Genomic DNA, 26,830 nt, shown 5'->3' with positions numbered 1-26,830 from the left:
GGTGTGTTGGAACTTGTTGTATAAAATGGCTGTGATTAGGCTTTGAACCTACGTGGGGAAACCCCATTGGATTTCAAATCTAACGCCTTAACCACTCGGCCATCACAGCCGGATCTTCTATTATGCAACCAAGGAGGAAAAGATGGATGTAACAAGTCATTGGAATAATAAAGGCAATCTTGAACTAAACCACAAGATCTCAGATGCTCTCCTTTAATCTGATCAACAGCTTCAGGTGTGGTGGACCCTGGAGTCTAAACTCCCTGTGAGCAGGATTCGAACCTACGCGGGAAACCCCATTGGATTTCTAATCCAACGCCTTAACCACTCGGCCATCACAGCTGCATATTCCATCATGTAACCCAGGAGCAAAAGATGGATGTAACAAGTCATTGGAGTAATAAACAGAATCTTGAACTAAACGAGGAGATCTCAGATGCTCTCATTAATCTGATCAACAGCATCAGGTGTGGTGGACCCTGGAGTCTAAAATCGCTGTGAGCAGGACTCGAACCTGAGCGGGAAACCCCATTGGATTTCTAATCCAACGCCTTAACCACTCGGCCATCACAGCTGGATATTGCCAAATGTTGCCAACGATCAGAACGTGGATGTAACAAGTCAGTGACATAATAAAAACAAATTTGACCTGAATCGGGAGATCTCAGATACTCTCCCTTTATCTGTTAACAGCTTCAGGTGTGTTGGAACTTGTTGTATAGAATCACTGTGAGCAGGATCTGAATCTACGCGGGAAACCCCATTGGATTTCTAATCCAACGCCTTAACCGCTCGGCCATCACAGCTGGATGCCTTGACATGTAATCAAGAAGCAACAAGTGAACGTACTACTGAACCTGAAATTTGAAATAAACCATGGTTTTTCTGCAGCTTTTCATCAGCCAGACAAATAGCTCAGATATGGTGGACCCTGGAGTCTAAAATCGCTGTGAGCAGGATTCGAGCCTACGTGGGAAAACCCATTGGATTTCTAATCCAACGCCTTAACCACTCGGCCATCACAGCTGGATATTGCCAAATGTTGCCAACTATCAGAACGTGGATGTAACAAGTCAGTGACATAATAAAAACAAATTTGACCTGAATCGGGAGATCTCAGATACTCTCCCTTTATCTGTTAACAGCTTCAGGTGTGTTGGAACTTGTTGTATAAAATCGCTGTGAGCAGGATTTGAACCTGAGCGGGAAACCCCATTGGATTTCTAATCCAACGCCTTAACCACTCGGCCATCACAGCTGGATATACAATTATATAACCAAGGAGCAAAAGATGGATGTAAAAAGTCACTGGCGAAATGAAGGCAACTTTGAACTACACCAAGAGATCTGAGATGCTCTCAATTCATTAATTGTTAAAAAAATTCAGGTGTGTTGGAACCTGAAGTCTAAAATCGCTGTGAGCAGGATTTGAACCTGCGCGGGGAAACCCCATTGGATTTCAAATCCAACGCCTTAACCGCTCGGCCATCACAGCTGTATATTGTCATATGTAGCGAACGATCAGAATGTGGATGTGAACAGTCACTGAAGTATTAAAGACAAATCTAAACTACATGAGGAGATCTCAGATGCTCTCCCTCGATCTGTTAAACAGCATCACGTTTGTTGGGTTTGTTGGACCCTGTAGTCTAAAATCGCTGTGAGCAGGATTCGAACCTACGCGGGGAAACCCCATTGGATTTCAAATCCAACGCCTTAACCTCTCGGCCATCACAGCTGGATGCCTTGACATGTAATCAAGGAGCAACAAGTGAACGTACTACTGAACCTGAAATCTGAAATAAAAAAAGGTTTTTCTGCAGCTTTTCATCAACCAAACAAATAGTTCAGATATGGTGGACCCTGGAGTCTAAAATCGCTGTAAGCAGGATTCGAACCTACGCGGGAAACCCCATTGGATTTCGAATCCAACGCCTTAACCTCTCGGCCATCACAGCAAGACATTGCCAAATGTTGCCAACGATCAGAACGTGGATGTAACAAGTCAGTGACATAATAAAAACAAATTTGACCTGAATCGGGAGATCTCAGATACTCTCCCTTTATCTGTTAACAGCTTCAGGTGTGTTGGAACTTGTTGTATAAAATGGCTGTGATTAGGATTTGAACCTACGTGGGGAAACCCCATTGGATTTCAAATCTAACGACTTAACCACTCGGCCATCACAGCTGGATCTTCTATTATGCAACCAAGGAGGAAAAGATGGATGTAACAAGTCATTGGAATAATAAAGGCAATCTTGAACTAAACCACAAGATCTCAGATGCTCTCCCTTAATCTGATCAACAGCTTCAGGTGTGGTGGACCCTGGAGTCTAAACTCCCTGTGAGCAGGATTCGAACCTACGCGGGAAACCCCATTGGATTTCTAATCCAACGCCTTAACCACTCGGCCATCACAGCTGCATATTCCATCATGTAACCCAGGAGCAAAAGATGGATGTAACAAGTCATTGGAGTAATAAACAGTATCTTGAACTAAACCAGGAGATCTCAGATGCTCTCATTAATATGATCAACAGCATCAGGTGTGGTGGACCCTGGAGTCTAAAATCGCTGTGAGCAGGACTCGAACCTGCGCGGGGCCATTGGATCAGATATGGTGGACCCTGGAGTCTAAAATCGCTGTGAGCAGGATTCGAACCTACGCGGGAAACCCCATTGGATTTCTAATCCAACGCCTTAACCGCTCGGCCATCACAGCAGGATATTGTGAAATGGAGCGAACGATCAGAACATGGATGTAAAAGGTCACTGAAGTAAGAGACACAATCAGGAGATCTTCAGAGCTGTTGGATGCTCTCCCTTGATTAGTAGCTAAATAAATTCAGGTGTGTTGGACCCTGTAGTCTAAAATCGCTGTGAGCAGGATTCGAACCTACACGAGAATACCCCATTGGATTTCTAATCCAACGCCTTAACCACTCGGCCATCACAGCTGGATATTGCCAAATATTGCCAACGATCAGAACGTGGATGTAACAAGTCAGTGACGTAATAAAAACAAATTTGACCTGAATCGGGAGATCTCAGATACTCTCCCTTTCTCTGTTAACAGCTTCAGGTGTGTTGGTACTTGTTGTATAAAATCGCTGTGAGTAGGATTTGAACCTACGCGGGGAAACCCCATTGGATTTCTAATCCAACGCCTTAACCGCTCGGCCATCACAGCTGGATGCCTTGACATGTAATCAAGAAGCAACAAGTGAACGTACTACTGAACCTGAAATCTGAAATAAACCATGGTTTTTCTGCAGCTTTTCATCAGCCAGACAAATAGCTCAGATATGGTGGACCCTGGAGTCTAAAATCGCTGTGAGCAGGATTGGAACCTACGTGGGGAAACCCCATTGGATTTCGAATCCAACGCCTTAACCTCTCGGCCATCACAGCTGGATATTCTATTATATAACCAAGGAGCAAAAGATGGATGTAAAAAGTCACTGGCGAAATGAAGGCAACTTTGAACTACACCAAGAGATCTGAGATGCTCTCAATTCATTAATTGTTAAAAAAATTCAGGTGTGTTGGAACCTGAAATCTAAAATCGCTGTGAACAGGATTTGAACCTGCGCGGGGAAACCCCATTGGATTTCAAATCCAACGCCTTAACCGCTCGGCCATCACAGCTGTATATTGTCATATGTAGCGAACGATCAGAATGTGGATGTGAACAGTCACTGAAGTATTAAAGACAAATCTAAACTACATGAGGAGATCTCAGATGCTCTCCCTCGATCTGTTAAACAGCATCAAGTTTGTTGGACCCTGTAGTCTAAAATCGCTGTGAGCAGGATTCGAACCTACGCGGGGAAACCCCATTGGATTTCAAATCCAACGCCTTAACCTCTCGGCCATCACAGCTGGATGCCTTGACATGTAATCAAGGAGCAACAAGTGAACGTATTACTGAACCTGAAATCTGAAATAAAAAAAGGTTTTTCTGCAGCTTTTCATCAACCAAACAAATAGTTCAGATATGGTGGACCCTGGAGTCTAAAATCGCTGTAAGCAGGATTCGGACCTACGCGGGAAACCCCATTGGATTTCGAATCCAACGCCTTAACCTCTCGGCCATCACAGCAAGACATTGCCAAATGTTGCCAACGATCAGAACGTGGATGTAACAAGTCAGTGACATAATAAAAACAAATTTGACCTGAATCGGGAGATCTCAGATACTCTCCCTTTATCTGTTAACAGCTTCAGGTGTGTTGGAACTTGTTGTATAAAATGGCTGTGATTAGGCTTTGAACCTACGTGGGGAAACACCATTGGATTTCTAATCTAACGCCTTAACCACTCGGCCATCACAGCCGGATCTTCTATTATGCAACCAAGGAGGAAAAGATGGATGTAACAAGTCATTGGAATAATAAAGGCAATCTTGAACTAAACCACAAGATCTCAGATGCTCTCCTTTAATCTGATCAACAGCTTCAGGTGTGGTGGACCCTGGAGTCTAAACTCCCTGTGAGCAGGATTCGAACCTACGCGGGAAACCCCATTGGATTTCTAATCCAACGCCTTAACCACTCGGCCATCACAGCTGGATATTGCCAAATGTTGCCAACGATCAGAACGTGGATGTAACAAGTCAGTGACGTAATAAAAACAAATTTGACCTGAATCGGGAGATCTCAGATACTCTCCCTTTCTCTGTTAACAGCTTCAGGTGTGTTGGTACTTGTTGTATAAAATCGCTGTGAGTAGGATTTGAACCTACGCGGGGAAACCCCATTGGATTTCTAATCCAACGCCTTAACCGCTCGGCCATCACAGCTGGATGCCTTGACATGTAATCAAGAAGCAACAAGTGAACGTACTACTGAACCTGAAATCTGAAATAAACCATGGTTTTTCTGCAGCTTTTCATCAGCCAGACAGATTGCTCAGATATGGTGGACCCTGGAGTCTAAAATCTCTGTGAGCAGGATTGGAACCTACGTGGGGAAACCCATTTGGATTTCAAATCTAACGCCTTAACCACTCGGCCATCACAGCTGCATATTCCATCATGTAACCCAGGAGCAAAAGATGGATGTAACAAGTCATTGGAGTAATAAACAGAATCTTGAACTAAACCAGGAGATCTCAGATGCTCTCATTAATCTGATCAACAGCATCAGGTGTGGTGGACCCTGGCGTCTAAAATCGCTGTGAGCAGGACTCGAACCTGCGCGGGGCCATTGGATCAGATATGGTGGACCCTGGAGTCTAAAATCGCTGTGAGCAGGATTCGAACCTACGCAGGAAACCCCATTGGATTTCTAATCCAACGCCTTAACCACTCGGCCATTACAGCTGCATATTCCATCATGTAACTCAGGAGCAAAAGATGGATGTAACAAGTCATTGGAGTAATAAACAGAATCTTGAACTAAACGAGGAGATCTCAGATGCTCTCATTAATCTGATCAACAGCATCAGGTGTGGTGGACCCTGGAGTCTAAAATCGCTGTGAGCAGGACTCGAACCTGAGCGGGAAACCCCATTGGATTTCTAATCCAACGCCTTAACCACTCGGCCATCACAGCTGGATATTGCCAAATGTTGCCAACGATCAGAACGTGGATGTAACAAGTCAGTGACATAATAAAAACAAATTTGACCTGAATCGGGAGATCTCAGATACTCTCCCTTTATCTGTTAACAGCTTCAGGTGTGTTGGAACTTGTTGTATAAAATCACTGTGAGCAGGATCTGAATCTACGCGGGAAACCCCATTGGATTTCTAATCCAACGCCTTAACCGCTCGGCCATCACAGCTGGATGCCTTGACATGTAATCAAGAAGCAACAAGTGAACGTACTACTGAACCTGAAATTTGAAATAAACCATGGTTTTTCTGCAGCTTTTCATCAGCCAGACAAATAGCTCAGATATGGTGGACCCTGGAGTCTAAAATCGCTGTGAGCAGGATTCGGGCCTACGCGGGGAAACCCCATTGGATTTCTAATCCAACGCCTTAACCACTCGGCCATCACAGCTGGATATTCTATTATATAACCAAGGAGCAAAAGATGGATGTAAAAAGTCACTGGCGAAATGAAGGCAACTTTGAACTACACCAAGAGATCTGAGATGCTCTCAATTCATTAATTGTTAAAAAAATTCAGGTGTGTTGGGACCTGAAATCTAAAATCGCTGTGAACAGGATTTGAACCTGCGCGGGGAAACCCCATTGGATTTCAAATCCAACGCCTTAACCGCTCGGCCATCACAGCTGTATATTGTCATATGTAGCGAACGATCAGAATGTGGATGTGAACAGTCACTGAAGTATTAAAGACAAATCTAAACTACATGAGGAGATCTCAGATGCTCTCCCTCGATCTGTTAAACAGCATCAAGTTTGTTGGACCCTGTAGTCTAAAATCGCTGTGAGCAGGATTCGAACCTACGCGGGGAAACCCCATTGGATTTCAAATCCAACGCCTTAACCTCTCGGCCATCACAGCTGGATGCCTTGACATGTAATCAAGGAGCAACAAGTGAACGTATTACTGAACCTGAAATCTGAAATAAAAAAAGGTTTTTCTGCAGCTTTTCATCAACCAAACAAATAGTTCAGATATGGTGGACCCTGGAGTCTAAAATCGCTGTAAGCAGGATTCGGACCTACGCGGGAAACCCCATTGGATTTCGAATCCAACGCCTTAACCTCTCGGCCATCACAGCAAGACATTGCCAAATGTTGCCAACGATCAGAACGTGGATGTAACAAGTCAGTGACATATTAAAAACAAATTTGACCTGAATCGGGAGATCTCAGATACTCTCCCTTTATCTGTTAACAGCTTCAGGTGTGTTGGAACTTGTTGTATAAAAATCGCTGTGAGCAGGATTTGAACCTACGTGGGGAAACCCCATTGGATTTCAAATCTAACGCCTTAACAACTCGGCCATCACAGCTGCATATTCCATCATGTAACCCAGGAGCAAAAGATGGATGTAACAAGTCATTGGAGTAATAAACAGAATCTTGAACTAAACCAGGAGATCTCAGATGCTCTCATTAATCTGATCAACAGCATCAGGTGTGGTGGAACCTGTAGTCTAAAATCGCTGTGAACAGGATTTGAACCTGCGCGGGGAAACCCCATTGGATTTCAAATCCAACGCCTTAACCTCTCGGCCATCACAGCTGGATGCCTTGACATGTAATCAAGAAGCAACAAGTGAACGTACTACTGAACCTGAAATCTGAAATAAACCATGGTTTTTCTGCAGCTTTTCATCAGCCAGACAAATAGCTCAGATATGGTGGACCCTGGAGTCTAAAATCGCTGTGAGCAGGATTCGAGCCTACGCGGGGAAACCCCCTTTGGATTTCTAATCCAACGCCTTAACCACTCGGACATCACAGCTGGATGCCTTGACATGTAATCAGGGAGCAACAAGTGAACATACTACTGGACCTGAAATCTGAAATAAACCATGGTTTTTCTGCAGCTTTTCATCAACCAAACAAATAGCTCCGATATGGTGGACCCTGAAGTCTAAAATCTCTGTGAGCAGGATTGGAACCTACGTGGGGAAACCCCATTGCATTTCAAATCTAACGCCTTAACCACTCGGCCATCACAGCTGCATATTCCATCATGTAACCCAGGAGCAAAAGATGGATGTAACAAGTCATTGGAGTAATAAACACAATCTTGAACTAAACCAGGAGATCTCAGATGCTCTCCCTTAATCTGATCAACAGCTTCAGGTGTGGCGGACCCTGGAGTCTAAAATCGCTGTGAGCAGGATTCGAACCTGAGCGGGAAACCCCATTGGATTTCTAATCCGACAACTTAACCACTCAGCCATCACAGCTGGATATTCTAATAGGTAATATTAGGAGCAAAATATGAATGTGATAAGTCACTGGCGAAATGAAGGCAACTTTGAACTACACCAAGAGATCTGAGATGCTCTCAATTCATTAATTGTTAAAAAAATTCAGGTGTGTTGGAACCTGAAGTCTAAAATCGCTGTGAACAGGATTTGAACCTGCGCGGGGAAACCCCATTGGATTTCAAATCCAACGCCTTAACCGCTCGGCCATCACAGCTGGATATTGCCATATGTAGTGAACGATCAGAATGTGGATGTGAACAGTCACTGAAGTATTAAAGACAAATCTAAACTACATGAGGAGATCTCAGATGCTCTCCCTCGATCTGTTAAACAGCATCAAGTTTGTTGGACCCTGTAGTCTAAAATCGCTGTGAGCAGGATTTGAACCTACGCGGGGAAACCCCATTGGATTTCTAATCCAACGCCTTAACCACTCGGCCATCACAGCTGCATATTCTGTCATGTAACCCAGGAGCAAAAGATGGATGTAACAAGTCATTGGAGTAATAAACAGAATCTTGAACTAAACCAGGAGATCTCAGATGCTCTCCCTTAATCTGATCAACAGCTTCAGGTGTGGCGGACCCTGGAGTCTAAACTCGCTGTGAGCAGGATTCGAACCTACGCGGGAAACCCCATTGGATTTCTAATCCAACGCCTTAACCGCTCGGCCATCACAGCTGGCTATTGTGAAATGGAGCGAACGATCAGAACATGGATGTAAAAGGTCACTGAAGTAAGAAACAAAATCAGGAGATCTTCAGAGCTGTTGGATGCTCTCCCTTGATTAGTAGCTAAATAAATTCAGGTGTGTTGGACCCTGTATTCTAAAATCGCTGTGAGCAGGATTCGAACCTCCGCGGGAAACCCCATTGGATTTCTATTCCAACGCCTTAACCGCTCGGCCATCACAGCTGGATGCCTTGACATGTAATCAAGGAGCAACAAGTGAACGTATTACTGAACCTGAAATCTGAAATAAAAAAAAGGTTTTTCTGCAGCTTTTCATCAACCAGACAAATAGCTCAGATATGGTGGACCCTGGAGTCTAAAATCGCTGTGAGCAGGATTCGGGCCTACGCGGGGAAACCCCATTGGATTTCTAATCCAACGCCATAACCACTCGGCCATCACAGCTGGATATTCTATTATATAACCAAGGAGCAAAAGATGGATGTAAAAAGTCATTGGAGTAATAAACACAATCTTGAACTAAACCAGGAGATCTCAGATGCTCTCATTAATCTGATCAACAGCATCAGGTGTGGTGGATCCTGGAGTCTAAAATCGCTGTGAGCAGGACTCGAACCTGAGCGGGAAACCCCATTGGATTTCTAATCCAACGCCTTAACCACTTGGCCATCACAGCTGGATATTCTAATAGGTAATATTAGGAGCAATAGATGAATGTGATAAGTCACTGGCGAAATGAAGGCAACTTTGAACTACACCAAGAGATCTGAGATGCTCTCAATTCATTAATTGTTAAATAAATTCAGGTGTGTTGGAACCTGTAGTCTAAAATCGCTGTGAGCAGGATTCGAACCTATGTGGGGAAACCCCATTGGATTTCTAATCCAACGCCTTAACCCCTCGGCCATCACAGCTGGGTGTTAAGTAATGTAGTCAAGGAACAAAATATGAATGTGTGGCGAATTAAACTGGGAAAATTAAGCCAAACAGTCTTCAACTTCAAGCCTGAAACTTTGAGATGCATCTCTGCATCAACACATCTGAGTGAAATCATGAGATCAGTAACAGGACTCTGGAGGACTTCACAGCCAACCGAGGAAGTGATTAGTCAGTTTGATTCATTTTCTTGGATCAGTGGCTCATTTAAAAGTTGCTGAATGAATCGACAACACAGAGTCTAACAGGAAAATCAACCCTGCACTCTCTCACACCAAAGGACAGCAACCAAATAACCTCAATGTCATACAAACTCTTTCCAGGAGTCAGAGAATAATTTCCTTCAACAAGCAGAAATATCAGACTGTGTCTGGGCAGGAGACAAATCTAATCTGGACCAAATTGGGTCACTGGTTTAGTGATTTATAAAGGAAGTTGTGTTTGCAGGGTTTTTCTCTCTAGCTCAGTTGTAAAATAGAAAGATAAGATTTAGGATGATGATACAAGAGGAAAGATTCTGTACAAATCCTGACTTAACAATGTTGATTGACAACAATAAAAAAATAATCAATTTAATTCATGCAAAGTTTTTAAAGTTAGATGTTCAGTACCTTCATGCTTAATGCAGCCACAGGTAAAGATACACAATAAGCCTTAAAATAATGTATTTATTACTGGTGTAGCCATAAATGCCTCCAGTTCACTGGGGAAAATCCAAATTTACTTTTAAAAACTGTCATGTTTTTGTTTTTCTGATTCAGGGTGGAGTGATTTGGTATCAACCCTCAACAGACCCTCAAAATTCTGTGAAACTGCTGCAAATCCAGCCAGAGCTGCTGAAAAATCAAGTGAGTTTTTCCTTTTTCTCAGATGAAAATTCACATTTTACACAGATAAATGTTTTTGAAATATAACCTGAAAAATACCTAATAATATATTGATGCTCTGTGTTTTTATTTCACAACAGGGGAGACCAGTTTAGAGGTGAAAGAGAATAGAGAAGTGATTGGGATTCGTGACTTTTTCAGCAGATATCAGCCATCAGCAGTTTGTGCTGTTTCCTCCAAACTTGAGCAGAGAAATCCATCGTTTCTGTTTGGGAAAGGTCGGTGGTGTTTCCAGAAGCAGCCATGTTGTAAAACATCAGCCTGGACAGAGTCTCAGAGGAACGCAGTGGTGCAGCTCAACCAGTTACGACCCGGCTTGCAGTATCAGGTCGAGTCTAAAAGCGGCCCTCTGCACGCCCCGGTGTTCTCTGTGGGAGTGGAGGTTGACGGTTTCCACTTTGAGGGTCAGGGAGCTTCAAAAAAGCAGGCAAAGATGAGAGCAGCTGAGCTGGCTCTGCAGTCCTTCATCCAGTTCCCGAACTTCTCTCAGACTCACACCGTCATGGAGAACTTTGATTTCACTGCAGATTCTTTCCTAGCAGAGTTCGAACCGTCGCTGCTTGAAAACTGTAATTTCTTGCACAACAAGACGACAAAGACGGAAATGTTTCCCAACGTCAACAAGAACAGAAAAACTCGTAATTTCACCCTGGACTTAGTTTCCTCAGCAAGTCCAAAAGGGCAGCTGAATCCGGTGGCGATGCTCAACGAGCTGCGACCGGGACTCAGATACCTGTGTCAGGTGGAGAGAGTCCACGGTACGCCAGTGAGGAACTTCATCATGGTGGTCAGACTGGAAGGGAAGGTGTTTGAAGGTTGCGCTCACAGTAAAAATCAGGCCAAGATTCAGGCGGCGGCTGCAGCCCTTCAGGCTCTTTACAGCATAAACCTGAAGCCAGAGAGGAAACTGATCACCCTGCCTGGAGGCAGGACCGAATGTCAGCTACCTCAGGTAGACACATCTGAATTTAGGTTTCTTTTGCTAGTAAAACGCAAAGTATTTGTTAATAAATCTAATCTGTCACCAGGAAGGAGCCAGAGTATGTTTATACAGACAGTTAAAAACATAAATTTAGGAATTTCAACCTATTTTTGCAAGAGGACAAAAATAGGTTGTCCTCTGGAAACCTCTTGGGGATCAGTTGTCCCCAATCATGACAGCTGATTGGTGAGTTTACCATTTATTCTATTCGGTGCTGTGTTTTATTTTGCTCAAGATTAAAGATCAATTTATCAATCAAACAATCAAATTTTATTTGTATAGCACATTTCAGCAGCAAGGCATTTCAAAGCGCTTTACATCATATCAAACACAGAAACACAAAGCAGCATAGAATCAATAATCAAAACACAACATTAAGTCAAGTTCCATCAATAAATTTGTAATTGATTAGGTTTCAAATACAATTCCAAACAGGTGGATTTTTAGCCGAGTTTGCATCCATAAATTGAAATAGCAACTTCTTTATTTCCTATTTGCATTTATTTGGGTTTGGGTGTTTTTGTTTAAAATATGGTTTATGAAATTCCAAAGATTAATTTCTTAAAAAACAATTAAAAGTAGTAAGGTTGTAGAAGCAACCTCAGGGTGATTTAAAAAGACATTAAATGTTTCTCAGACTTTATAAACAACCGTGAAGAATATGAAATTTTGATGAAGCCCTGCTACACTGCAAAAACACAAAATCTTACCAAGTATTTTTGGTCTAGTTTCTAGTGCAAATATCTTAGTACAGTAGAAATAAGACAAAACTAACTTACAATTACAGAAAATAATTGTTAAATTGAAGAAAAACTATTAGTTCCATTGGAAGATTATTTCATTTATAACATGGGGAAAATATCTTGCTATAAGTTAAATAATCTGCCAAAGGAACTAGAACTTTTTCCTCAATATTAAGATTTCACTGACTTTAAAAAAAAGCTCCTACATGTTGATGAAAAGTTACATGTAAGTTCGTTTTATCTTATGTCAGGTTTAGTAAGATAGACAAAAATACTTGGTTCAGATTTTGTGTTTTTGCAGTGTAAAGCATTACAGACACATTTTACTCACCTTGAAGCACAGAATCAACTTCATGCCCTGATGTGAGTTTGACCTTCGTCTCTTCAACGTTTTCCACTTTCCTAAACTGTCCAGTTAGATGAGTCTGAGGTGCATGGCACGCCATCCTCAGTCTGGCCCTGAGGATGGTGGACGGTGTCATGTCTGCTCCTCTGCAGCATCTAAACAGCTTCATTATGAGCCGAAATGTCCCTATTCTCATGTTGATTCCCAGAGGCTGAGGTGGGATGTGGCTCAAATGTGCAAAACAATGTCAAAAGTCAATGTGAAATTGGTAACCGTTTGTTTGAAGGAGCGTGCATAACACTGACATAAACATGAAAGAGTCAGTTTTCACTAAGTGTCTTATGGAAGATTAAGCACACTTTTAATGCAAAGTTGCATTGAAAGAAACAAATGACACTTCATGACGACGTTCGTGAAAATTCATGTTCATAACTGGTGTGATGCAGAGGTGGGTGTAAAAACTGTCCTCAAGCAAGAGCAGCAAGACTTCAACATATCTTTACTCCAGTAAAAGTAAAGAGTAGTTATCCAAGAAATTACTCAAATCAGAGTAAAAAAATATTTGGTACAAAAGTCTACTCAAGTACTGAGTAATCGATCAACTTCTCAGTTATTCAGTATTTTAAAATTACATCATCAGATGGACCAAAATATAAAGTTAAGTGGAAATTCAGGTTTACAATAATTCAGATATTAAGTATCAACAAATTACAAAATCAGGCAAAATAAAATTTTTCCAAATCAACAGAAATCTTATGAAACTTTAACAGAAACTGCAGGTGTGTGTTTAGGTCTGCTGAATCTTTGGTTAAAACGTGTTTGATTTTCATTCAGTGGGTAGAAAATCCAGAAATTTTGCTCAAGTAAAAGTAGCAATATTTTATAATAAAGTTACTCAAGTAAAAGTAAAAAGTATAGCATGGTATAAATACTCCTAAAAGTACGTTTTTCATAAAAGTTATTCAGGTTAATGTAATTGAGTAAATGTAACTAGTTACATGTTGCATAACATGTTAATGTGAGTCTTTTGCACACCATCAAATTTATTTATATTGCTCATTTCCAACGGCTCGAACTGCACAAAGTGCTTCACAAAATAAATGCAAACAAGAAAAATACATAACAGTGGCACAACCAAATCTAAAAAAAATTAAAAAAGCAATAAAACAACAGGAACAAACAAACAACTGTAACATGTATAAAGCCAGTTGATAAAAGTGAGTCTTCAGTAGTGATTTTAAAATATCCTGTGTCTGTACAGATCTAATACTTGAAATCAAAAATATATAGAAAGTTTATTACAGGCTGAAAGAGATAAAGCGGTCTAAATTTAATGGTGTAAATCAGAAAACTTAAAAAAGCTGCAAGCTTTGTCAGAGCGTCCTGAGTCTGTTTATTCCCTGCTTCAGTGTCCGTCAGGCAGCGTGACGCATTGATGAACGTTACTGCAGCGCATTAGGGATGGAGCAGCAGCAGCAGCAGACCAAGGAGACGCCTGTGGAGCAGGAAGATGGTGTGAAGGGCAAAATGATCATCAGATAATTGTTTATCTGACAGAAAACACTGAGAATCAGAGAAAATATTGTTTTATTTATAATCACACTGCAAAAATACCAAATCTTACCAAGTATGTTTGGTTTAGTTTCTTCTGCAAATAGCTTAGTAAACTTGGAATAGGAGAAACTCACTAACAGCTTTTCAAAAAGATATAGTCAATAATTCCTTAATCAAGATGAAAAATGTTTCACTGGTAGATTATTACACTTATAATAGCAAAAAATGTCTTGAGCACTTTTTTTTATAAACATTAAGGAATTACTGCCTTAAGACAAGCTCCTGTTTCTTTCTCAAAAGTTATGTATGAGTTAATTTTCTCTTATTTAGAATGTAATAAGATATCTAGAAACTAAATAAAATACTTGGTAAGATTTAGTGTTTTTGCACAAACGTTTTCAGTTTATGAATGAACTTTTTCCCCGTAAAACGATGAATGGCAAATTATTTAGAAATGACCTTTCAACCCTTCCCAGATTTATTGGCAGCCTCAGTTGCTTCTCTTACGTATTTTGTTAAAAGTGTACAGTTAAAGCTTTAAGTATTCACACCACTGGTACATTCAGATCTAACATTATTTTTGTGTTTCCAAAATGAGGCAGGCATCATTAAAAGATAATAAATAAAGTTTGATAAGTTTCTCAATTTACAGAGATTCCGGTGGTCGGATTATAATAAATACATATTTGACCTCAAGAAGACAAGAACATGTTTTTTGTGCATGCTCTTCTGTCAGCTGTAACATTTCTTCTTCTGCAGTTTTTTGCAGAATCAATCTACCGCCTAGTGAGAGAGAAATACTCGCAGCTCAGTGACGGCTGCTCCTCTTCCTCTCACGGCCGTTACAAGGTGCTGGCCGGCATCGTAATGACCCGAGGTGAGAGAAAACAAACCCAGGAATCTGAAACCTGATCCTGCAGAAGCTCTCACATTAAATTAACAGAATAATTTTTCAAAATTTATCTTTAGCTTTTAGCTGCAGGTTGTCTTGGCTTCCATGTTTCCCTTTGATTCTCAGTATTTGGATTTTGTTTTTTTCTTTTGCAGTAGGTTGCTCTGTCCTCTAGGTGTCGTCAGATGCTCTACGTGTCAAAAACTCATCTGCAGTTGCTCTTTTTCGTCTGATTTTATCAGTTTTGGTTTTTCTTTGCCTCTCTAACCTTTGATCATTTCTGTTTTTCTACAGCAGTTTACTTTTTTTCTGACATTATCATCTTTCAATTCATGGTTTTCAACTGTGACTCACTTCAAATCTGCCAAATGAAATTTTAAGACAGATTAGGTATTTAAGTATTTAAAATGATTGCCATTAATATTACAAAACAACTGAAGACGTAATACTTTCCATCTTCCCACCTAAATAGAGTTCTTTGTCATTATATTTTTGCTAATACAAATCTTTAAATGACGAGTATTTATATCGGCGCCAGCTTCACAGAAAGAGATCTAAACTTACGGTCAGTCAGATTGGATGCAGAGCATCAGTGAACATCAGTTTTCAAGTTTTTCCACAGATCTTTTGTAAGTAGGCCTGGACTTTGACTGGCCCATTATAAAAAGTTTTGCCCATCTTCCCCAGTCATGTGTTTTGTAGCATCTGACAGTTTTTCATCCAGAGTTTAGCTCAGTCCACCTTCCTGTCAAATTTAACACTCTGTCAGCCCATCACCTGCATATTCACCCCCGTTTTTATCTCATTTTCCTCTTTTATTCTCAGGATTTGACCTCGGATCAGCCCAGGTTGTGTCTCTGGCCACGGGGACAAAGTGTTTGGACTTGGACAGACTGAATGAAGACGGATGGACTCTGAGAGATTGCCACGCCGAGGTTCTCAGCAGACGGGCGCTGGTTCGGTTCTTCTACTCTCAGCTGGAGCTGCTGCTTTGGTAAAATCTGTTTTCTTCCTGTCAGCTCAACTTTATCAAACATGGAGTTGATCAAAGGTTTGGATTTGAGCATCAAAAAAGTTAATATGATAAAAATTTTAGCAAATCTGTATTATTTGAATTAATTTCTTGCCTTGTCTGTCTAGTTTATTTTACTACTTTTAGAAATTGTGGATTACACAGACCAACATAATGCTTTAGATTATTATGCAGAGAAACTCGTATTAGTTTTTCCAGAGAAACTACTTCTATCTTATAAATTATGGAGTGCTAATAATTACTCAGAAACCCAGAACAGGAATTAGAACAAACTTAGGATCCACCAAAACTACTTCCAGAACAGGAACATTTAGTTTTTATACTTTAGATCAACATTTAGCACCATTTACTTCACAGAATCAAACATGGAGAATCAACATTTAGTTTTATGGCTACTTTTTTGTTATTTTTTCTCTTTTTGCTCTTTCCTTTGGTGTACTGTTTTGTTTGTATTTCCTTCTAGCTCATGCAAATCACTTTGAAATGCCTTGTTGCTGAGAATGTTATATATACAGTATATAAAAATTACCTTACCTATTTTACCAAAAATCAGTGTAGCACATTTGTGTAGCACATTTCTGCAACAAGGCAGTTCAAAGTGCTTTAGATCATAAAAATAGAAATAAAAGCATCACACAGTCACCAATTTGAGAAACAAACATAACATTTTGTTGAGTGCATCATAAAATTCATCAACACACATCATATATGTTCCAGCAGCTCTACACAGGTCTAATCTTTCACCACTTAAATTTGGTTTTAGGCTGTAAAACGTAAAAGAATAAAATATCTTTTAGTATTTTGTCCCTGAAGTGAGCAGCGAACGGAGGGGCAGGACCCGTCGATATTCGTTCCAGATAAAGACTCGACTCACCGTTTCCGACTGCAGGAGGGAATCCGATTCCACATGTACGTCAGCTTGTCGCCGTGTGGAGACGCTCGACTCAACTGCCCGTACGAAACCGCACCCGCATGTGAGAAATCCCATAAAACCCATTAAGAAAAGGAATAAGTCGAGTTTATTTGTCTAGAACATTTCAGCAACAAGGCAGTCCAAAGTGCTTCACATGATAAAAACACAAGAATACAAAGTCATCATGTTGGTTTCATTTATTATGGTTCAAGAGCAAATCTAAACAGGTGGGTTTCTAGTCAGTGTTTCAGCTGTTTGCAGTTTTCCTTTAAGTGAGGAGAACATAGAAGAAATGTTAGCAGTGGATGAGACCATTTTGGTCTGAACTGGTTTTCTTCTCTGTCAGATCCCAGCAGGAGGTTTCGCTGCCACCTCAGGATGAAGGTGAATGGTGGCGAGGGGACTCTGCCTCTCGTCTCAACCAGAACCAATCAGAAATGGACCGGAGTGTCACTGGGTCAACATGTCTGCATGGCCAGCATGTCCTGCACAGACAAAATTGCAAAGTAATTATATTCATTGTGTATTTCAATATTATATTGGACCTAAATGTCCAGTAAAATAAAATAAAAACTGTTTTGATAGATGGAGTGTGGCTGGCCTCCAGGGGGCGCTCCTTTCTCAACTGGTGGAGCCGATTTACCTGCACAGCCTGACAGTGGGCAGGCTGAGCCACACGGGTCACCTGGGCAGAGCCGTGACCCGCCGTCTGGCTCGGGTCAAGCACCTGCCGTCCCTCTACAGACGACAGCAGCTGCTCCTCGGCTGTAGGTTCACCTGAAACCAACGGCCATTTTTACAACTGAAATTAAACATTCACATGTTTCCACTACATGTGAATTTGTTACCTTGTTACTTATAGTTCAGATTGAGAGATAAAAGGAGAAAGTTAAAAAGCATCTCATGACTACAGGACCCAACAGGTTGCATTCTTTGTGATTCGTTGGAAGGAGATTAGACCGCATGTGAATTTCTTGGGATTTTTTTGTGAGGGTAATTCCCTAAAAATGACACGTTCTGGAACCGTGACAAGTTTCGGCAATAGAACTGCAACACCATTGTAATGCTACAAGACAGCCACACACATAAATGTAAAAGCAAGTATATGAAGCCAAAACGTTTGTGTTTCAATGTGAATTTAAATATGGAAACCCATTTCTGCCATAAATTAAAAAATAAAAGCCCAACAAGAAGTCATAAATTCAACTTACAATGAGATGGAAACTCATAAAGTCATAAATATGAGATTTAACATCACATTTAAGAGATAGAAAGTCGTAATTTCACATTTTCTCATCCAAAGGAGCAATATTTTCTTAGACCTGAGATCAAATTAAATAGGAATCTTATGGAATACAAAAACAAACAAATAAATAAAAATTATGCATCTCTTTTTTAAAAAAAATCATCTCCAGTAACCCATCTTATGAGCCATATATGTTTCACATAAAAAACATTACAGCATGAAAAGTGTGTGACTATTTCCTTTGGTTTCTTAAATTTTCAAAAGAACTGTGACGTAATATTTTTTCTTCTGTCTTGAAGGTTTGAGCAGCAGAGAGGTCTGCCCAGCTGGAAGAGCAGGCGATGTTTGTGTGAACTGGAGTTTCGGTGAACAAACTCTGGAGGAGATCAGCAGCTTTACAGGGAGGAGCAAAGATTCAGGGAGGGCGTCACGAATATGCAGACGCTTCCTGTTCAGCTGCTGGCTGAGGCTGGAAAACAAGGTGATAACAGAAACTACTGCAGTTTCACTGAATGAACATTTATCTGATGCTCAAGATAAAGACTAAATAAAACAAATAGTGAATTACTTAGTAATTATGAACTCTTCAGTCTGAGAATAAAAAAAATTAATAAAGTTTCAAGTTTCTGTCTTAGCTCTTTCTAAAATGTGGAGCATCCGGTGTTTAAAAGCGTTTCCTTGTTTCTTATTGTTCAGATTGACAAATAAAAGGTGAGAGTTGAAAAGCATTTCGTGACTACAGGACCCGACTGGTTGCATTCTTTGTGACTCGTTGGACAGAGATCAGTTTGTTGATTAGTAGAAAGTCCCGCATTGACAGTAACTGACAGCAGCAGCTGTGTCAGAGGTCAAAGAGAGAAAATACACGACATCCTGAGAGTCACACAGTCACGTTCAACAGTGTCAGCAAAGCCGGAAGTGGAATTGATTGTAAATTTGGTCATAAAAACAAAAAAGATTGTCACTAAAATAGTTTTAAACTTGGCCACAACATTATCTCAACCTTCAGGGTCAGAGTGCACCTGGGTCACAGAGCAGGTATCTTCTAAGTTACAGACAACACTCACATCTGGTTGGGTTAAAATCTAATTCAGAGTTCTGTAAACCCAAACAAACAGCATAAACTACTGAATCATTAAAATGTTGCTTCTTACTTCCTAAAACTTTATATATTTTTTCATAAACGTGGGAAAGGAAGAACTGAAAGACATAGTTTTCAGTAACAAGTCCTGATTTTATGGAGGAAATTAGTGTCTAATCAACCCTGTCTCTCAGCTGACGATTTTTAGTAGAAAAGTCAGAAATAGAAAGGTTCGTTACAGTCTCACAGTGGAGAAATTCAGCAGCATTGGGGGAAAGGAGAAGCAGCATTTAATGTTAGATTTATTCTACCATGTAAACTGCCATGTTGCTGAAATGTGCTTTACAAAGAAACTTATCTTGAGTTGCATAAAAGAAGAAGTTAGACTCCTGACAGCCTGTTACTTCTGGGAAAACAGCTGTTTTCTCTGGTAGTTACAGGTGCGTTGCACAAGATCTCTCAAGATTTCATGCATCAGTAGGTAATTTATGAACAGGTTTGTTTGTTCCTGGAAGTGATACCTTCAGGCATTTTGCTGCTTTGGCAATCAGTGAAGGCTGATTGCCAAATCAGAGAAGAGTTTCAGACTCTTCCAGACTCTTCTCTTCAACTCTTGAAGATTCCTTTACCTCTTGTAAATTTTAGTTAAAATTTGTGATTGAGTTGGTTGAGTCAAGAGCACTGGAAGTTACAATAAAACCCTCGATCAGAGGGTGCTCAAAGAATAATAACAGAACAGAAAAAGAAAAATAACAACTAAGCTCTTTTTGAAGGAATAAAGTGAGGAGAGAGCTCTTGCTTTCAGTTAAAATTACATGCAAGGATAAAGTATGATCCACCACCATTATCGCCCCTAAGAAGCTTTTCTGGATTGTTGTTGTTAAGCTCAGTAAAATTGTCTAAGTAGGTTCAAATACTTGTCTGTAAGATCTGCAGACAAGAAAAGTACAGACTAGAACTTGTCCGACTCAGAGAAGCTCATGATTAGCCATCTATACTTTATTTCTTCAAGAAGATATAAGCCGTCTCTTCCAATTCAAGAGCCAGGTTAAAGCCTCTTACCTATTTTAATATGGCCTGGGAAGCCATCATTAAATGAAAATACAAAATATATTTTGTCTTAAAATACTTTCCTTACCTTTTGGGATGATCAGTTGAACAGCAGAATCTGCCATCTTCAAACCCGAAGACGTTCTAATGCTGCCACTGTCAACATTCAAGGGCACAACATGACTGACTAGATGTCTCTCTTCAAATTTATAAGGACAGTGAACTTCTCAGTTACTCAGTAATATTAAAGGTCCTCAGTAAGCTACTTTTTCTTCTTTTACAGCTAAACACTCCTGTTTCGGGTCCTGGTGCCACCACAGCGACTTATCAGGCATCCAAGATGGGTGCTGGGCGCTACCAGAAGGCAATGCAGCAGTTTAGCAACGCTCTGCAGGATGTGGGTCTTGGTTTGTGGCCCAGGAAATCTCAGAAAGTTGGTTACGTTAGTGTTAATGTGTAAACCATGCAGTAAAGTCTTACTATGTAGAAAAAATAAGGTTCTGAGAAGTCTGACGTGGACATACAAACAAGTATTGTGTTATAATCTGCAAAGAGTTAGAAATAGATTAAGTCAAAGAAAAAAGCTGGACTTGCCTTCAGTGGATGTTACTTTAGTGAAGGTGAAGTTTTCCAGCTTTGTTTTAACAAACTGAACAATGTCTCTGGAAAACAATCCTGATCTGTTGTCTTGATGAAAATGTTGAGTCATGGTCTTATACAGATTCTCCTGTGTGAAAAGTCTTAGATAAATAGGATGTATCCATCAGTCCATTAAAAGTTGTTTTGGATGAATCAGTGTTTATATTTTTATTTTGATCCTTAGAGTTCCTCAGTCTTAAATTGAATCTCAGTCCTGAGCTGTTTGTCTGTGTGCCACCCAGGAGGGTAACATAGGAGAGACCGTGTGCAAACCTCTTTCTTCGCTGGCGGAGCGAGGTTGTTTCTGGAACTGCAGGACCTTTGGACATCAAAACTATGCAGGCGACTGTATTGCACTGTTCGATCAAAGGAATATACCTTGATCATGGTTTGCTCCGAATTCTGCAGAAAGAACCTTATAACTACAGGTTCTCCGAGGCTGCTGTTGAAACCACACTGAGGGAGAAGCATAATAGCTGATGGTTGTTCCAGACCTGAGAAACCCAGCTTCACCAAGTCTGGCCACGGGCCAGGCAGCACAGCTGATACCAATTTGATCATCAACAGTGTGGTAACACAAGCTTGCCTGTCCTTGGGTACAAACAGGGCACAGAGCCTCTGCTATCAACAGTGTATCGATAGCATAGACCAGGGGTGTCAAACTCCAGTCCTCAAGGGCCGGTGTCCTGCAACTTTTAGATGTGCCTCTGCTGCACCACACCTGAATAGAATAATTAGGTCATTAGCAAGGCTCTGGAGAACTGATCTACACAAAGAGGAGGTAATTAAGCCATTTCATTTCAGTGTTTTGTACCTGTGGCACATCTAAAAACTGCAGGACAGCGGCCCTTGAGGACTGGAGTTTGACACCTGTGGCATAGACTATTGCTACACTGTTGTATTGGTAGCCTATAAATAAGCTATCAATACAACACTACTGATAGTTGTACTGATAGGCTTGATAAAAAGGTCATATTTAATTATGTGACATGCGCTTTCTCCATTTAGAAAAGTTTTATTGTCATGAGTTGTAGGCTTTGTGGTGAGGATGGACACAGTTGAACACAGGCTGTGATGAAAAGTGATAGTTTTAATGATGAACACAAAGAGTGAACAGAAATCCAGGCAGCACAGGTGAGCAGTGAGGCTAGGAACTCAGGCACTGGTAGCACTTGAACAAGTCAGCGATGAACAATGATACCACAGTAGACACACGACAAGGATTCGACAGGGAGCAGGGGACACAGGTGAGGTTAAATACACAGAGAGTAATCAGGGAACACAAAATACAGCTGGGAACAATCAAGGGCAAGACAGCCACGGGGACTAGATAAACCAAAAAACAATACAGAAACCTAAATCCTCACATTTATTCAAGCTAAAGATACAGGTAGCTCTAAATGCTAAATATTTTAAACATGGCTTTTTATCAACAGAATAGTCCACCGCAGCAGGTTAATGACATTCATAAACAGCTAATATTGTTATTTACGGTGTTCCAAGCTTAAAGGAAATTGATTAAAAAGCAAAACAAAACATATTCCATTTTGTGAGTGGCAACATGCTCCCGGTTTGCCATTTTGCTACTCCAAATTATTAAGTGATCAATGTGGGAACAGATAAATAGATTAAGAATCAAGATTGAATGGGTTAATCAGTCAAAAATTGATGAGACATTACTTCTTTGAAGTAATGTTTTGTCTTTTGCATTGTAAAGTGTTTATTTTGTCAATGTGCCACTGGCGAAATCTTTCAATGCAATCCTTGGTTTTTGAAAATACATGTTCATACTGGACTGTGATTTTACTATATATAATTTTAACGGTTATGGTTTTGGTGCGTGAGGACACTGAATATTTCTGGTGTAGTGAATCCTCCTGGCTGGCTCGCCACTTTGTGTAACCTAAGCTGTACCTCACAAATATTAGGTGGGCAAGTAAGTTTGGATTTCAGACCAATGTTGTAGTTGCAACTAGTCTAATTTTGTAAAATTTAAAGAATACATATGATAAAAATTATTGTGCACTTCTACAACAAAATGTATCCAAGTTTAGCATTTATTGTTCTCCTCTCCTTGTCATGAAATGGTGGTGTATGATGGTGAGGAAAACGCAGCAGGCTCAGGATGAGATGAGATATGGCGTTTAATAATAATCCATGAAATAAACACAGTCCAAAAACGGTCCCAAAGCCGGGCAGCACGGCTGAGCTGAAGCCAGGGCTCGACGCCGGTAGGAACCGGTAAACGAGGGACGGAAAAACAGACTGGGCACACGGAACGAACAAACGCCAAGAGCGGCAAATATCGACAAGGACCCGACAAAGACACAGAGACACCGGTGACACTAAATACACAAGAGGTAATCAGGGAACGAGAAACACCTCAGGACTAATCAAAGGGAGACAGGACAACACGGAGACACAGATACACAGGAAACTCAAAATAAACACACAGAAAAACACAGATCCTGACACTCCTTCCTAAAGGGTAGTCAATCAGTTTCAGTTTCTTTATGTGTGACTGTCACAAGTCTTATGTGATGTGGTTATGTTAGCAGCAGCAGTGTACGAGTCAGTAGATAAAAGAGATAGAGGAAAACACAGAATCCATAACATCAGTCAGTCAAGTCAGTTTGTTCAACATAGTTTGTCAATTTCAATGAAATCCCAAAATGTTATCTTAGTTCAATGCAAGGCAGAAAACGAATCCAGCAGTCTCAGGTCTTGTTTTGAAACCTGGAGGTTCAGTGCCTCCAATCCCAGCTTACCAAGGTCCACATGTCTTATCTTTACACTCTGATCAAAAGCTACCTGCTAACACAAAGAATTCCTGTCTTTTAGATAAGACTTACACCTATCAAGTACTGTACAACTCAACTCTCCAGTCACTTTAATAATGTCATGGATGACAGTTTCATTTGCTGAACTGAGGTTCAACAATACCATCACTGTGGTTCTTTCACAGTTTGCATTTATGTGGATCTCATTAAACACTTTGACACGGGCTGTCTCAGTACCGTGGTGAGCACAGAAACTGAACTGAAAGATGTCAAACCATGTTTCTGTTGTTGATATCATGCATAGTAATGAAATCATTAACAATGACTAATTTTTCTCGAGAAGAAAGAATGAACAACCAAATCACGGGTCAGAATGCAGTGTCAGTCATATCTTTAACTTTTAAATATCAAATGATATTTTGCTGTTTATTTAATGTAGTCTGTGGGGTCGCATCTCAAATGGGCAAGACCGTCAGTGGGTCTGGTAAAAACAAACATTATTGAAAAACGTGTCTCTGTTTAACCACTTCCTCGCAGTTGCTCCAGTCTATCCACATTCTTCCTTTAGACTTGACGGTTGAAGGTGGGTGTTACCATTATGCAAATTAGTGTAAGACTTGAGAGTCTACATTCTTCTGAAGGAATAAATGCTCAGAGCACATTTTCTGGAAGTCAAACTCACACAGTCACTGTGACTGAGAGCAGAAATGGAGCAGAATAAGCTGGACCGAGAAACTTTCTCCTGTTCGATCTGCCTGGATCTACTGAAGGATCCGGTGACTATTCCCTGTGGACACAGCTACTGTATGAACTGTATTAAAAGACACTGGAATGTGGAGGATCAGAAGAGAATATATAGCTGCCCTCAGTGCCGGGAGACATTCACACCAAGGCCTGCTTTGAAGAAAAACATTGTGTTTGCAACTGTAGTGGAGGACCTGAAAAAGACCGGACCCCAAGCTACCCCTGCTGATCACTGCTATGCTGGACCTAAAGATGTGGCCTGTGATTTCTGCACTGGAACAAAACTGAAAGCCATCAAGTCCTGTTTAGTCTGTCTGGCCTCTTACTGTGATAAACACCTTCAGTCTCATTATAATTCAGACACATTTAAGCAACATCACCTGGTGGAGCCCACCAAGAACCTCAAGAAGAACATTTGCTCTAAGCATGATCATGTGATGAAGATGTTCTGCCGCACTGACCAGAAGTGTATCTGTAGCTTCTGTTTAATGGATGAGCATCAAGGCCATGACACAGTGTCAGCTTCAGTAGAATGGACTGAGAGACAGAGAGAGCTGAAGAAGAGACGAGGAAACATCAAGCAGAGAATCCAGGACAGAGAGGAAGACATGAAGCTGCTTCAACAGGAGGTGGAGGACATCAATCACTCTGCTGATAAAGCAGTGGAGGACAGTGAGAAGATCTTCATTGAGCTGATCTATCTCCTCCAGAAAAGAAGCTCTGATGTGAAGCAGCAGATCAGATCCCAGCAGGAAACTGAAGTGAGTCAAGTCAAAGATCTTCAGGAGAAGCTGGAGCAGGAAATCACTGAGCTGAAGAGGAAAGACGCTGAGCTGAAGCAGCTCTCAAAGATAGAGGATCACAATCGGTTTCTCAGCGGTTACAGTTCCGTTTCAGTATTTAGTGAGTCTACAAACTCATCCAGCATCAATATTCATCCTCTAAGATACTTTGAGGATGTCATAGCATCTGTGTCAGAGCTCCAAGTTGAACTACAGGACATTCTGAGAGACCCATGGAGAGGAAGCTCACTGAGTCTCACTGAGGTGGATGTTTCACTGTCAGAACGAGAACCAAAAAGCAGAGCTGGATTTTTAAGACTTTCATGTGACCTCACACTAGATCCAAACACTGCAAATTCATGGCTGGTACTATCACAAGGGGACAGAAAGGTGAAAAGGATGGGTGAACCTCAGTTTCTTTCTAGTCACCCAGAAAGATTCACTCAATGGCGACAGGTCCTGAGTAGAGAAAGTCTGACTGGATGTTGTTACTGGGAGGTGGAGAGGAAAGGGAGAATTTATGTAGCAGTCGCTTACAACAGTATGATCAGAGCAGGAAGAAGTAATAAAAGTTTATTTGGAGCTAATGACAAATCATGGGCATTAGATTGTTGTTTACACAATTTTAAATTTGGTCACAACAACATTTGGAAATCCATCTCAGGTCCTCGTTCCTCCAGACTTGGAGTGTTCCTGGATCACAGAGCAGGTATTCTGTCCTTCTACAGCGTCTCTGACACCATGACTCTGATCCACAGAGTCCAGACCACATTCACAGAGCCGCTACATGCTGGGCTCTGGATTGGTTTTGCATGTTATGCAGAGCTCTGTGAACCCAAATAGACAGAATCCAAAAAATTCTGTGAGTTTCAAGCAGATTTTTAATTCTCTAACAGATTTTCTTGATTGTTTTTGTTTTGTGTCTAAACTAATCAGACATCAATAGTCAGAGATTATCAGGACTTGTGTGTCTTCAAACCTGATGTCTTTGAATTTGGTTCTGTTGAATTTGTTATTTTTTCTACATACATCTCTAAAACAGCTGATTAACACAAGACTATTTGCTATCTTTCACTCCTTGTTGCTTTTAGTGGCAAAAACTGTGAACTCAGTAATAAAATGACAAATTATTCCTCTGATTGAAAAAGTGAAAAATGTTTTTTGATTAAAATTTTGTTTTGATATATTTTGTTGAGTCCTGACAGACATGAGACAATATAGTCTCTGGGGATCTAAGCTGATTTCATGTCTTGTTGATTTTTTAAAGGAGAAACTTCAGGGGGGGAAGCTGTCACATGTCTTCACTGGTTAGCTCTGTTAGTGATGGGATGTTGCCCCCTACAGGACGATTGCGGTTTTACATGGCATTGAATATAGGGTTGTTTAATATCGATTTATTATCATTAGTTATAGGGAAGGAATATGTGTTTTAATCACTGTAAATACAATTCCGAATTAATTATTTCTGTGGTTATGTTTTGTGTCTATAAATATAAAGTCAAATTTAAAAGTTGTTTTTTATTTGGATTGATAATAAAATCTTCATCAGCCATCTGTCTTTGTCATAAAATGAACATCAAGTCAGTATTTCAAGGAAATACAAAAAAATTGTCCAACATGAGGAATTGTGATGAAGCAGTTATATGGATTTATATCAAAT

At 40.6% G+C, this 26,830-nt stretch overlaps 3 protein-coding genes and 41 non-coding genes across 44 annotated transcripts; 3 read left to right on the top strand and 41 right to left on the bottom strand.

The window, feature by feature from the left end:
* Nucleotides 1-27: 27 nt before the first annotated feature.
* On the bottom strand, nucleotides 28-109 carry trnas-uga. The gene has a single exon. It is a non-coding gene; the product is annotated as a tRNA-Ser (tRNA).
* Nucleotides 110-261: 152 nt separating this feature from the next.
* trnas-aga lies at nucleotides 262-342 on the bottom strand. Its single transcript has one exon. It is a non-coding gene; the product is annotated as a tRNA-Ser (tRNA).
* A 151-nt stretch (nucleotides 343-493) lies between these two features.
* trnas-aga lies at nucleotides 494-574 on the bottom strand. The gene has a single exon. It is a non-coding gene; the product is annotated as a tRNA-Ser (tRNA).
* Nucleotides 575-725: 151 nt separating this feature from the next.
* Nucleotides 726-806, bottom strand: trnas-aga. The gene has a single exon. It is a non-coding gene; the product is annotated as a tRNA-Ser (tRNA).
* Nucleotides 807-945: 139 nt separating this feature from the next.
* On the bottom strand, nucleotides 946-1,026 carry trnas-aga. Its single transcript has one exon. It is a non-coding gene; the product is annotated as a tRNA-Ser (tRNA).
* Nucleotides 1,027-1,177: 151 nt separating this feature from the next.
* On the bottom strand, nucleotides 1,178-1,258 carry trnas-aga. The gene has a single exon. It is a non-coding gene; the product is annotated as a tRNA-Ser (tRNA).
* A 155-nt stretch (nucleotides 1,259-1,413) lies between these two features.
* trnas-uga lies at nucleotides 1,414-1,495 on the bottom strand. The gene has a single exon. It is a non-coding gene; the product is annotated as a tRNA-Ser (tRNA).
* Nucleotides 1,496-1,656: 161 nt separating this feature from the next.
* Nucleotides 1,657-1,738, bottom strand: trnas-uga. Its single transcript has one exon. It is a non-coding gene; the product is annotated as a tRNA-Ser (tRNA).
* Nucleotides 1,739-1,877: 139 nt separating this feature from the next.
* On the bottom strand, nucleotides 1,878-1,958 carry trnas-cga. Its single transcript has one exon. It is a non-coding gene; the product is annotated as a tRNA-Ser (tRNA).
* A 151-nt stretch (nucleotides 1,959-2,109) lies between these two features.
* trnas-uga lies at nucleotides 2,110-2,191 on the bottom strand. Its single transcript has one exon. It is a non-coding gene; the product is annotated as a tRNA-Ser (tRNA).
* Nucleotides 2,192-2,343: 152 nt separating this feature from the next.
* Nucleotides 2,344-2,424, bottom strand: trnas-aga. The gene has a single exon. It is a non-coding gene; the product is annotated as a tRNA-Ser (tRNA).
* Nucleotides 2,425-2,644: 220 nt separating this feature from the next.
* On the bottom strand, nucleotides 2,645-2,725 carry trnas-aga. Its single transcript has one exon. It is a non-coding gene; the product is annotated as a tRNA-Ser (tRNA).
* Nucleotides 2,726-2,878: 153 nt separating this feature from the next.
* Nucleotides 2,879-2,960, bottom strand: trnas-aga. Its single transcript has one exon. It is a non-coding gene; the product is annotated as a tRNA-Ser (tRNA).
* A 151-nt stretch (nucleotides 2,961-3,111) lies between these two features.
* Nucleotides 3,112-3,193, bottom strand: trnas-aga. Its single transcript has one exon. It is a non-coding gene; the product is annotated as a tRNA-Ser (tRNA).
* Nucleotides 3,194-3,332: 139 nt separating this feature from the next.
* trnas-cga lies at nucleotides 3,333-3,414 on the bottom strand. Its single transcript has one exon. It is a non-coding gene; the product is annotated as a tRNA-Ser (tRNA).
* Nucleotides 3,415-3,569: 155 nt separating this feature from the next.
* trnas-uga lies at nucleotides 3,570-3,651 on the bottom strand. The gene has a single exon. It is a non-coding gene; the product is annotated as a tRNA-Ser (tRNA).
* A 152-nt stretch (nucleotides 3,652-3,803) lies between these two features.
* Nucleotides 3,804-3,885, bottom strand: trnas-uga. Its single transcript has one exon. It is a non-coding gene; the product is annotated as a tRNA-Ser (tRNA).
* Nucleotides 3,886-4,024: 139 nt separating this feature from the next.
* On the bottom strand, nucleotides 4,025-4,105 carry trnas-cga. Its single transcript has one exon. It is a non-coding gene; the product is annotated as a tRNA-Ser (tRNA).
* Nucleotides 4,106-4,256: 151 nt separating this feature from the next.
* Nucleotides 4,257-4,338, bottom strand: trnas-aga. The gene has a single exon. It is a non-coding gene; the product is annotated as a tRNA-Ser (tRNA).
* A 152-nt stretch (nucleotides 4,339-4,490) lies between these two features.
* Nucleotides 4,491-4,571, bottom strand: trnas-aga. Its single transcript has one exon. It is a non-coding gene; the product is annotated as a tRNA-Ser (tRNA).
* A 151-nt stretch (nucleotides 4,572-4,722) lies between these two features.
* On the bottom strand, nucleotides 4,723-4,804 carry trnas-aga. The gene has a single exon. It is a non-coding gene; the product is annotated as a tRNA-Ser (tRNA).
* A 139-nt stretch (nucleotides 4,805-4,943) lies between these two features.
* trnas-uga lies at nucleotides 4,944-5,025 on the bottom strand. The gene has a single exon. It is a non-coding gene; the product is annotated as a tRNA-Ser (tRNA).
* Nucleotides 5,026-5,245: 220 nt separating this feature from the next.
* trnas-aga lies at nucleotides 5,246-5,326 on the bottom strand. The gene has a single exon. It is a non-coding gene; the product is annotated as a tRNA-Ser (tRNA).
* Nucleotides 5,327-5,477: 151 nt separating this feature from the next.
* Nucleotides 5,478-5,558, bottom strand: trnas-aga. Its single transcript has one exon. It is a non-coding gene; the product is annotated as a tRNA-Ser (tRNA).
* Nucleotides 5,559-5,709: 151 nt separating this feature from the next.
* On the bottom strand, nucleotides 5,710-5,790 carry trnas-aga. The gene has a single exon. It is a non-coding gene; the product is annotated as a tRNA-Ser (tRNA).
* Nucleotides 5,791-5,929: 139 nt separating this feature from the next.
* trnas-aga lies at nucleotides 5,930-6,011 on the bottom strand. Its single transcript has one exon. It is a non-coding gene; the product is annotated as a tRNA-Ser (tRNA).
* Nucleotides 6,012-6,166: 155 nt separating this feature from the next.
* trnas-uga lies at nucleotides 6,167-6,248 on the bottom strand. The gene has a single exon. It is a non-coding gene; the product is annotated as a tRNA-Ser (tRNA).
* A 152-nt stretch (nucleotides 6,249-6,400) lies between these two features.
* Nucleotides 6,401-6,482, bottom strand: trnas-uga. Its single transcript has one exon. It is a non-coding gene; the product is annotated as a tRNA-Ser (tRNA).
* Nucleotides 6,483-6,621: 139 nt separating this feature from the next.
* On the bottom strand, nucleotides 6,622-6,702 carry trnas-cga. Its single transcript has one exon. It is a non-coding gene; the product is annotated as a tRNA-Ser (tRNA).
* A 152-nt stretch (nucleotides 6,703-6,854) lies between these two features.
* Nucleotides 6,855-6,936, bottom strand: trnas-uga. The gene has a single exon. It is a non-coding gene; the product is annotated as a tRNA-Ser (tRNA).
* Nucleotides 6,937-7,087: 151 nt separating this feature from the next.
* trnas-uga lies at nucleotides 7,088-7,169 on the bottom strand. Its single transcript has one exon. It is a non-coding gene; the product is annotated as a tRNA-Ser (tRNA).
* A 139-nt stretch (nucleotides 7,170-7,308) lies between these two features.
* Nucleotides 7,309-7,391, bottom strand: trnas-aga. Its single transcript has one exon. It is a non-coding gene; the product is annotated as a tRNA-Ser (tRNA).
* A 139-nt stretch (nucleotides 7,392-7,530) lies between these two features.
* trnas-uga lies at nucleotides 7,531-7,612 on the bottom strand. The gene has a single exon. It is a non-coding gene; the product is annotated as a tRNA-Ser (tRNA).
* Nucleotides 7,613-7,764: 152 nt separating this feature from the next.
* Nucleotides 7,765-7,845, bottom strand: trnas-aga. The gene has a single exon. It is a non-coding gene; the product is annotated as a tRNA-Ser (tRNA).
* Nucleotides 7,846-8,001: 156 nt separating this feature from the next.
* Nucleotides 8,002-8,083, bottom strand: trnas-uga. Its single transcript has one exon. It is a non-coding gene; the product is annotated as a tRNA-Ser (tRNA).
* A 152-nt stretch (nucleotides 8,084-8,235) lies between these two features.
* trnas-aga lies at nucleotides 8,236-8,317 on the bottom strand. The gene has a single exon. It is a non-coding gene; the product is annotated as a tRNA-Ser (tRNA).
* Nucleotides 8,318-8,469: 152 nt separating this feature from the next.
* Nucleotides 8,470-8,550, bottom strand: trnas-aga. Its single transcript has one exon. It is a non-coding gene; the product is annotated as a tRNA-Ser (tRNA).
* Nucleotides 8,551-8,703: 153 nt separating this feature from the next.
* trnas-aga lies at nucleotides 8,704-8,784 on the bottom strand. The gene has a single exon. It is a non-coding gene; the product is annotated as a tRNA-Ser (tRNA).
* A 140-nt stretch (nucleotides 8,785-8,924) lies between these two features.
* On the bottom strand, nucleotides 8,925-9,006 carry trnas-aga. The gene has a single exon. It is a non-coding gene; the product is annotated as a tRNA-Ser (tRNA).
* A 151-nt stretch (nucleotides 9,007-9,157) lies between these two features.
* Nucleotides 9,158-9,238, bottom strand: trnas-aga. Its single transcript has one exon. It is a non-coding gene; the product is annotated as a tRNA-Ser (tRNA).
* A 156-nt stretch (nucleotides 9,239-9,394) lies between these two features.
* trnas-aga lies at nucleotides 9,395-9,476 on the bottom strand. Its single transcript has one exon. It is a non-coding gene; the product is annotated as a tRNA-Ser (tRNA).
* Nucleotides 9,477-10,113: 637 nt separating this feature from the next.
* Nucleotides 10,114-13,892, top strand: LOC111608853 (double-stranded RNA-specific editase B2-like). Its single transcript, XM_023335246.1, has 4 exons — nucleotides 10,114-10,132; nucleotides 10,260-10,346; nucleotides 10,466-11,337; nucleotides 13,866-13,892. The coding sequence occupies exons 1-4, from the start codon at nucleotides 10,114-10,116 to the stop codon at nucleotides 13,890-13,892; spliced, it is 1,005 nt and encodes a 334-aa protein (XP_023191014.1).
* A 25-nt stretch (nucleotides 13,893-13,917) lies between these two features.
* LOC102230256 (double-stranded RNA-specific editase B2) lies at nucleotides 13,918-20,989 on the top strand. The gene is made up of 8 exons (XM_023335244.1): nucleotides 13,918-13,969; nucleotides 14,780-14,887; nucleotides 15,728-15,896; nucleotides 16,749-16,909; nucleotides 17,195-17,354; nucleotides 17,434-17,615; nucleotides 18,394-18,575; nucleotides 20,509-20,989. The coding sequence occupies exons 1-8, from the start codon at nucleotides 13,918-13,920 to the stop codon at nucleotides 20,683-20,685; spliced, it is 1,191 nt and encodes a 396-aa protein (XP_023191012.1). The 3' UTR covers nucleotides 20,686-20,989.
* Nucleotides 20,990-24,323: 3,334 nt separating this feature from the next.
* LOC111608866 (tripartite motif-containing protein 16-like) lies at nucleotides 24,324-26,716 on the top strand. Its single transcript, XM_023335334.1, has one exon. It carries the CDS (start codon nucleotides 24,352-24,354, stop codon nucleotides 26,011-26,013), a length of 1,662 nt encoding a protein of 553 aa, XP_023191102.1. The 5' UTR covers nucleotides 24,324-24,351; the 3' UTR covers nucleotides 26,014-26,716.
* Nucleotides 26,717-26,830: the final 114 nt, after the last annotated feature.

Source organism: Xiphophorus maculatus, chromosome 6 (assembly GCF_002775205.1).
Source record: "Xiphophorus maculatus strain JP 163 A chromosome 6, X_maculatus-5.0-male, whole genome shotgun sequence".
In the NCBI taxonomy this organism is placed as follows: Eukaryota; Metazoa; Chordata; class Actinopteri; order Cyprinodontiformes; family Poeciliidae; genus Xiphophorus; species Xiphophorus maculatus.
The sequence above is the reverse complement of the archived record's forward strand: the minus strand, read 5'-3'. Positions and strand labels throughout refer to the sequence as shown.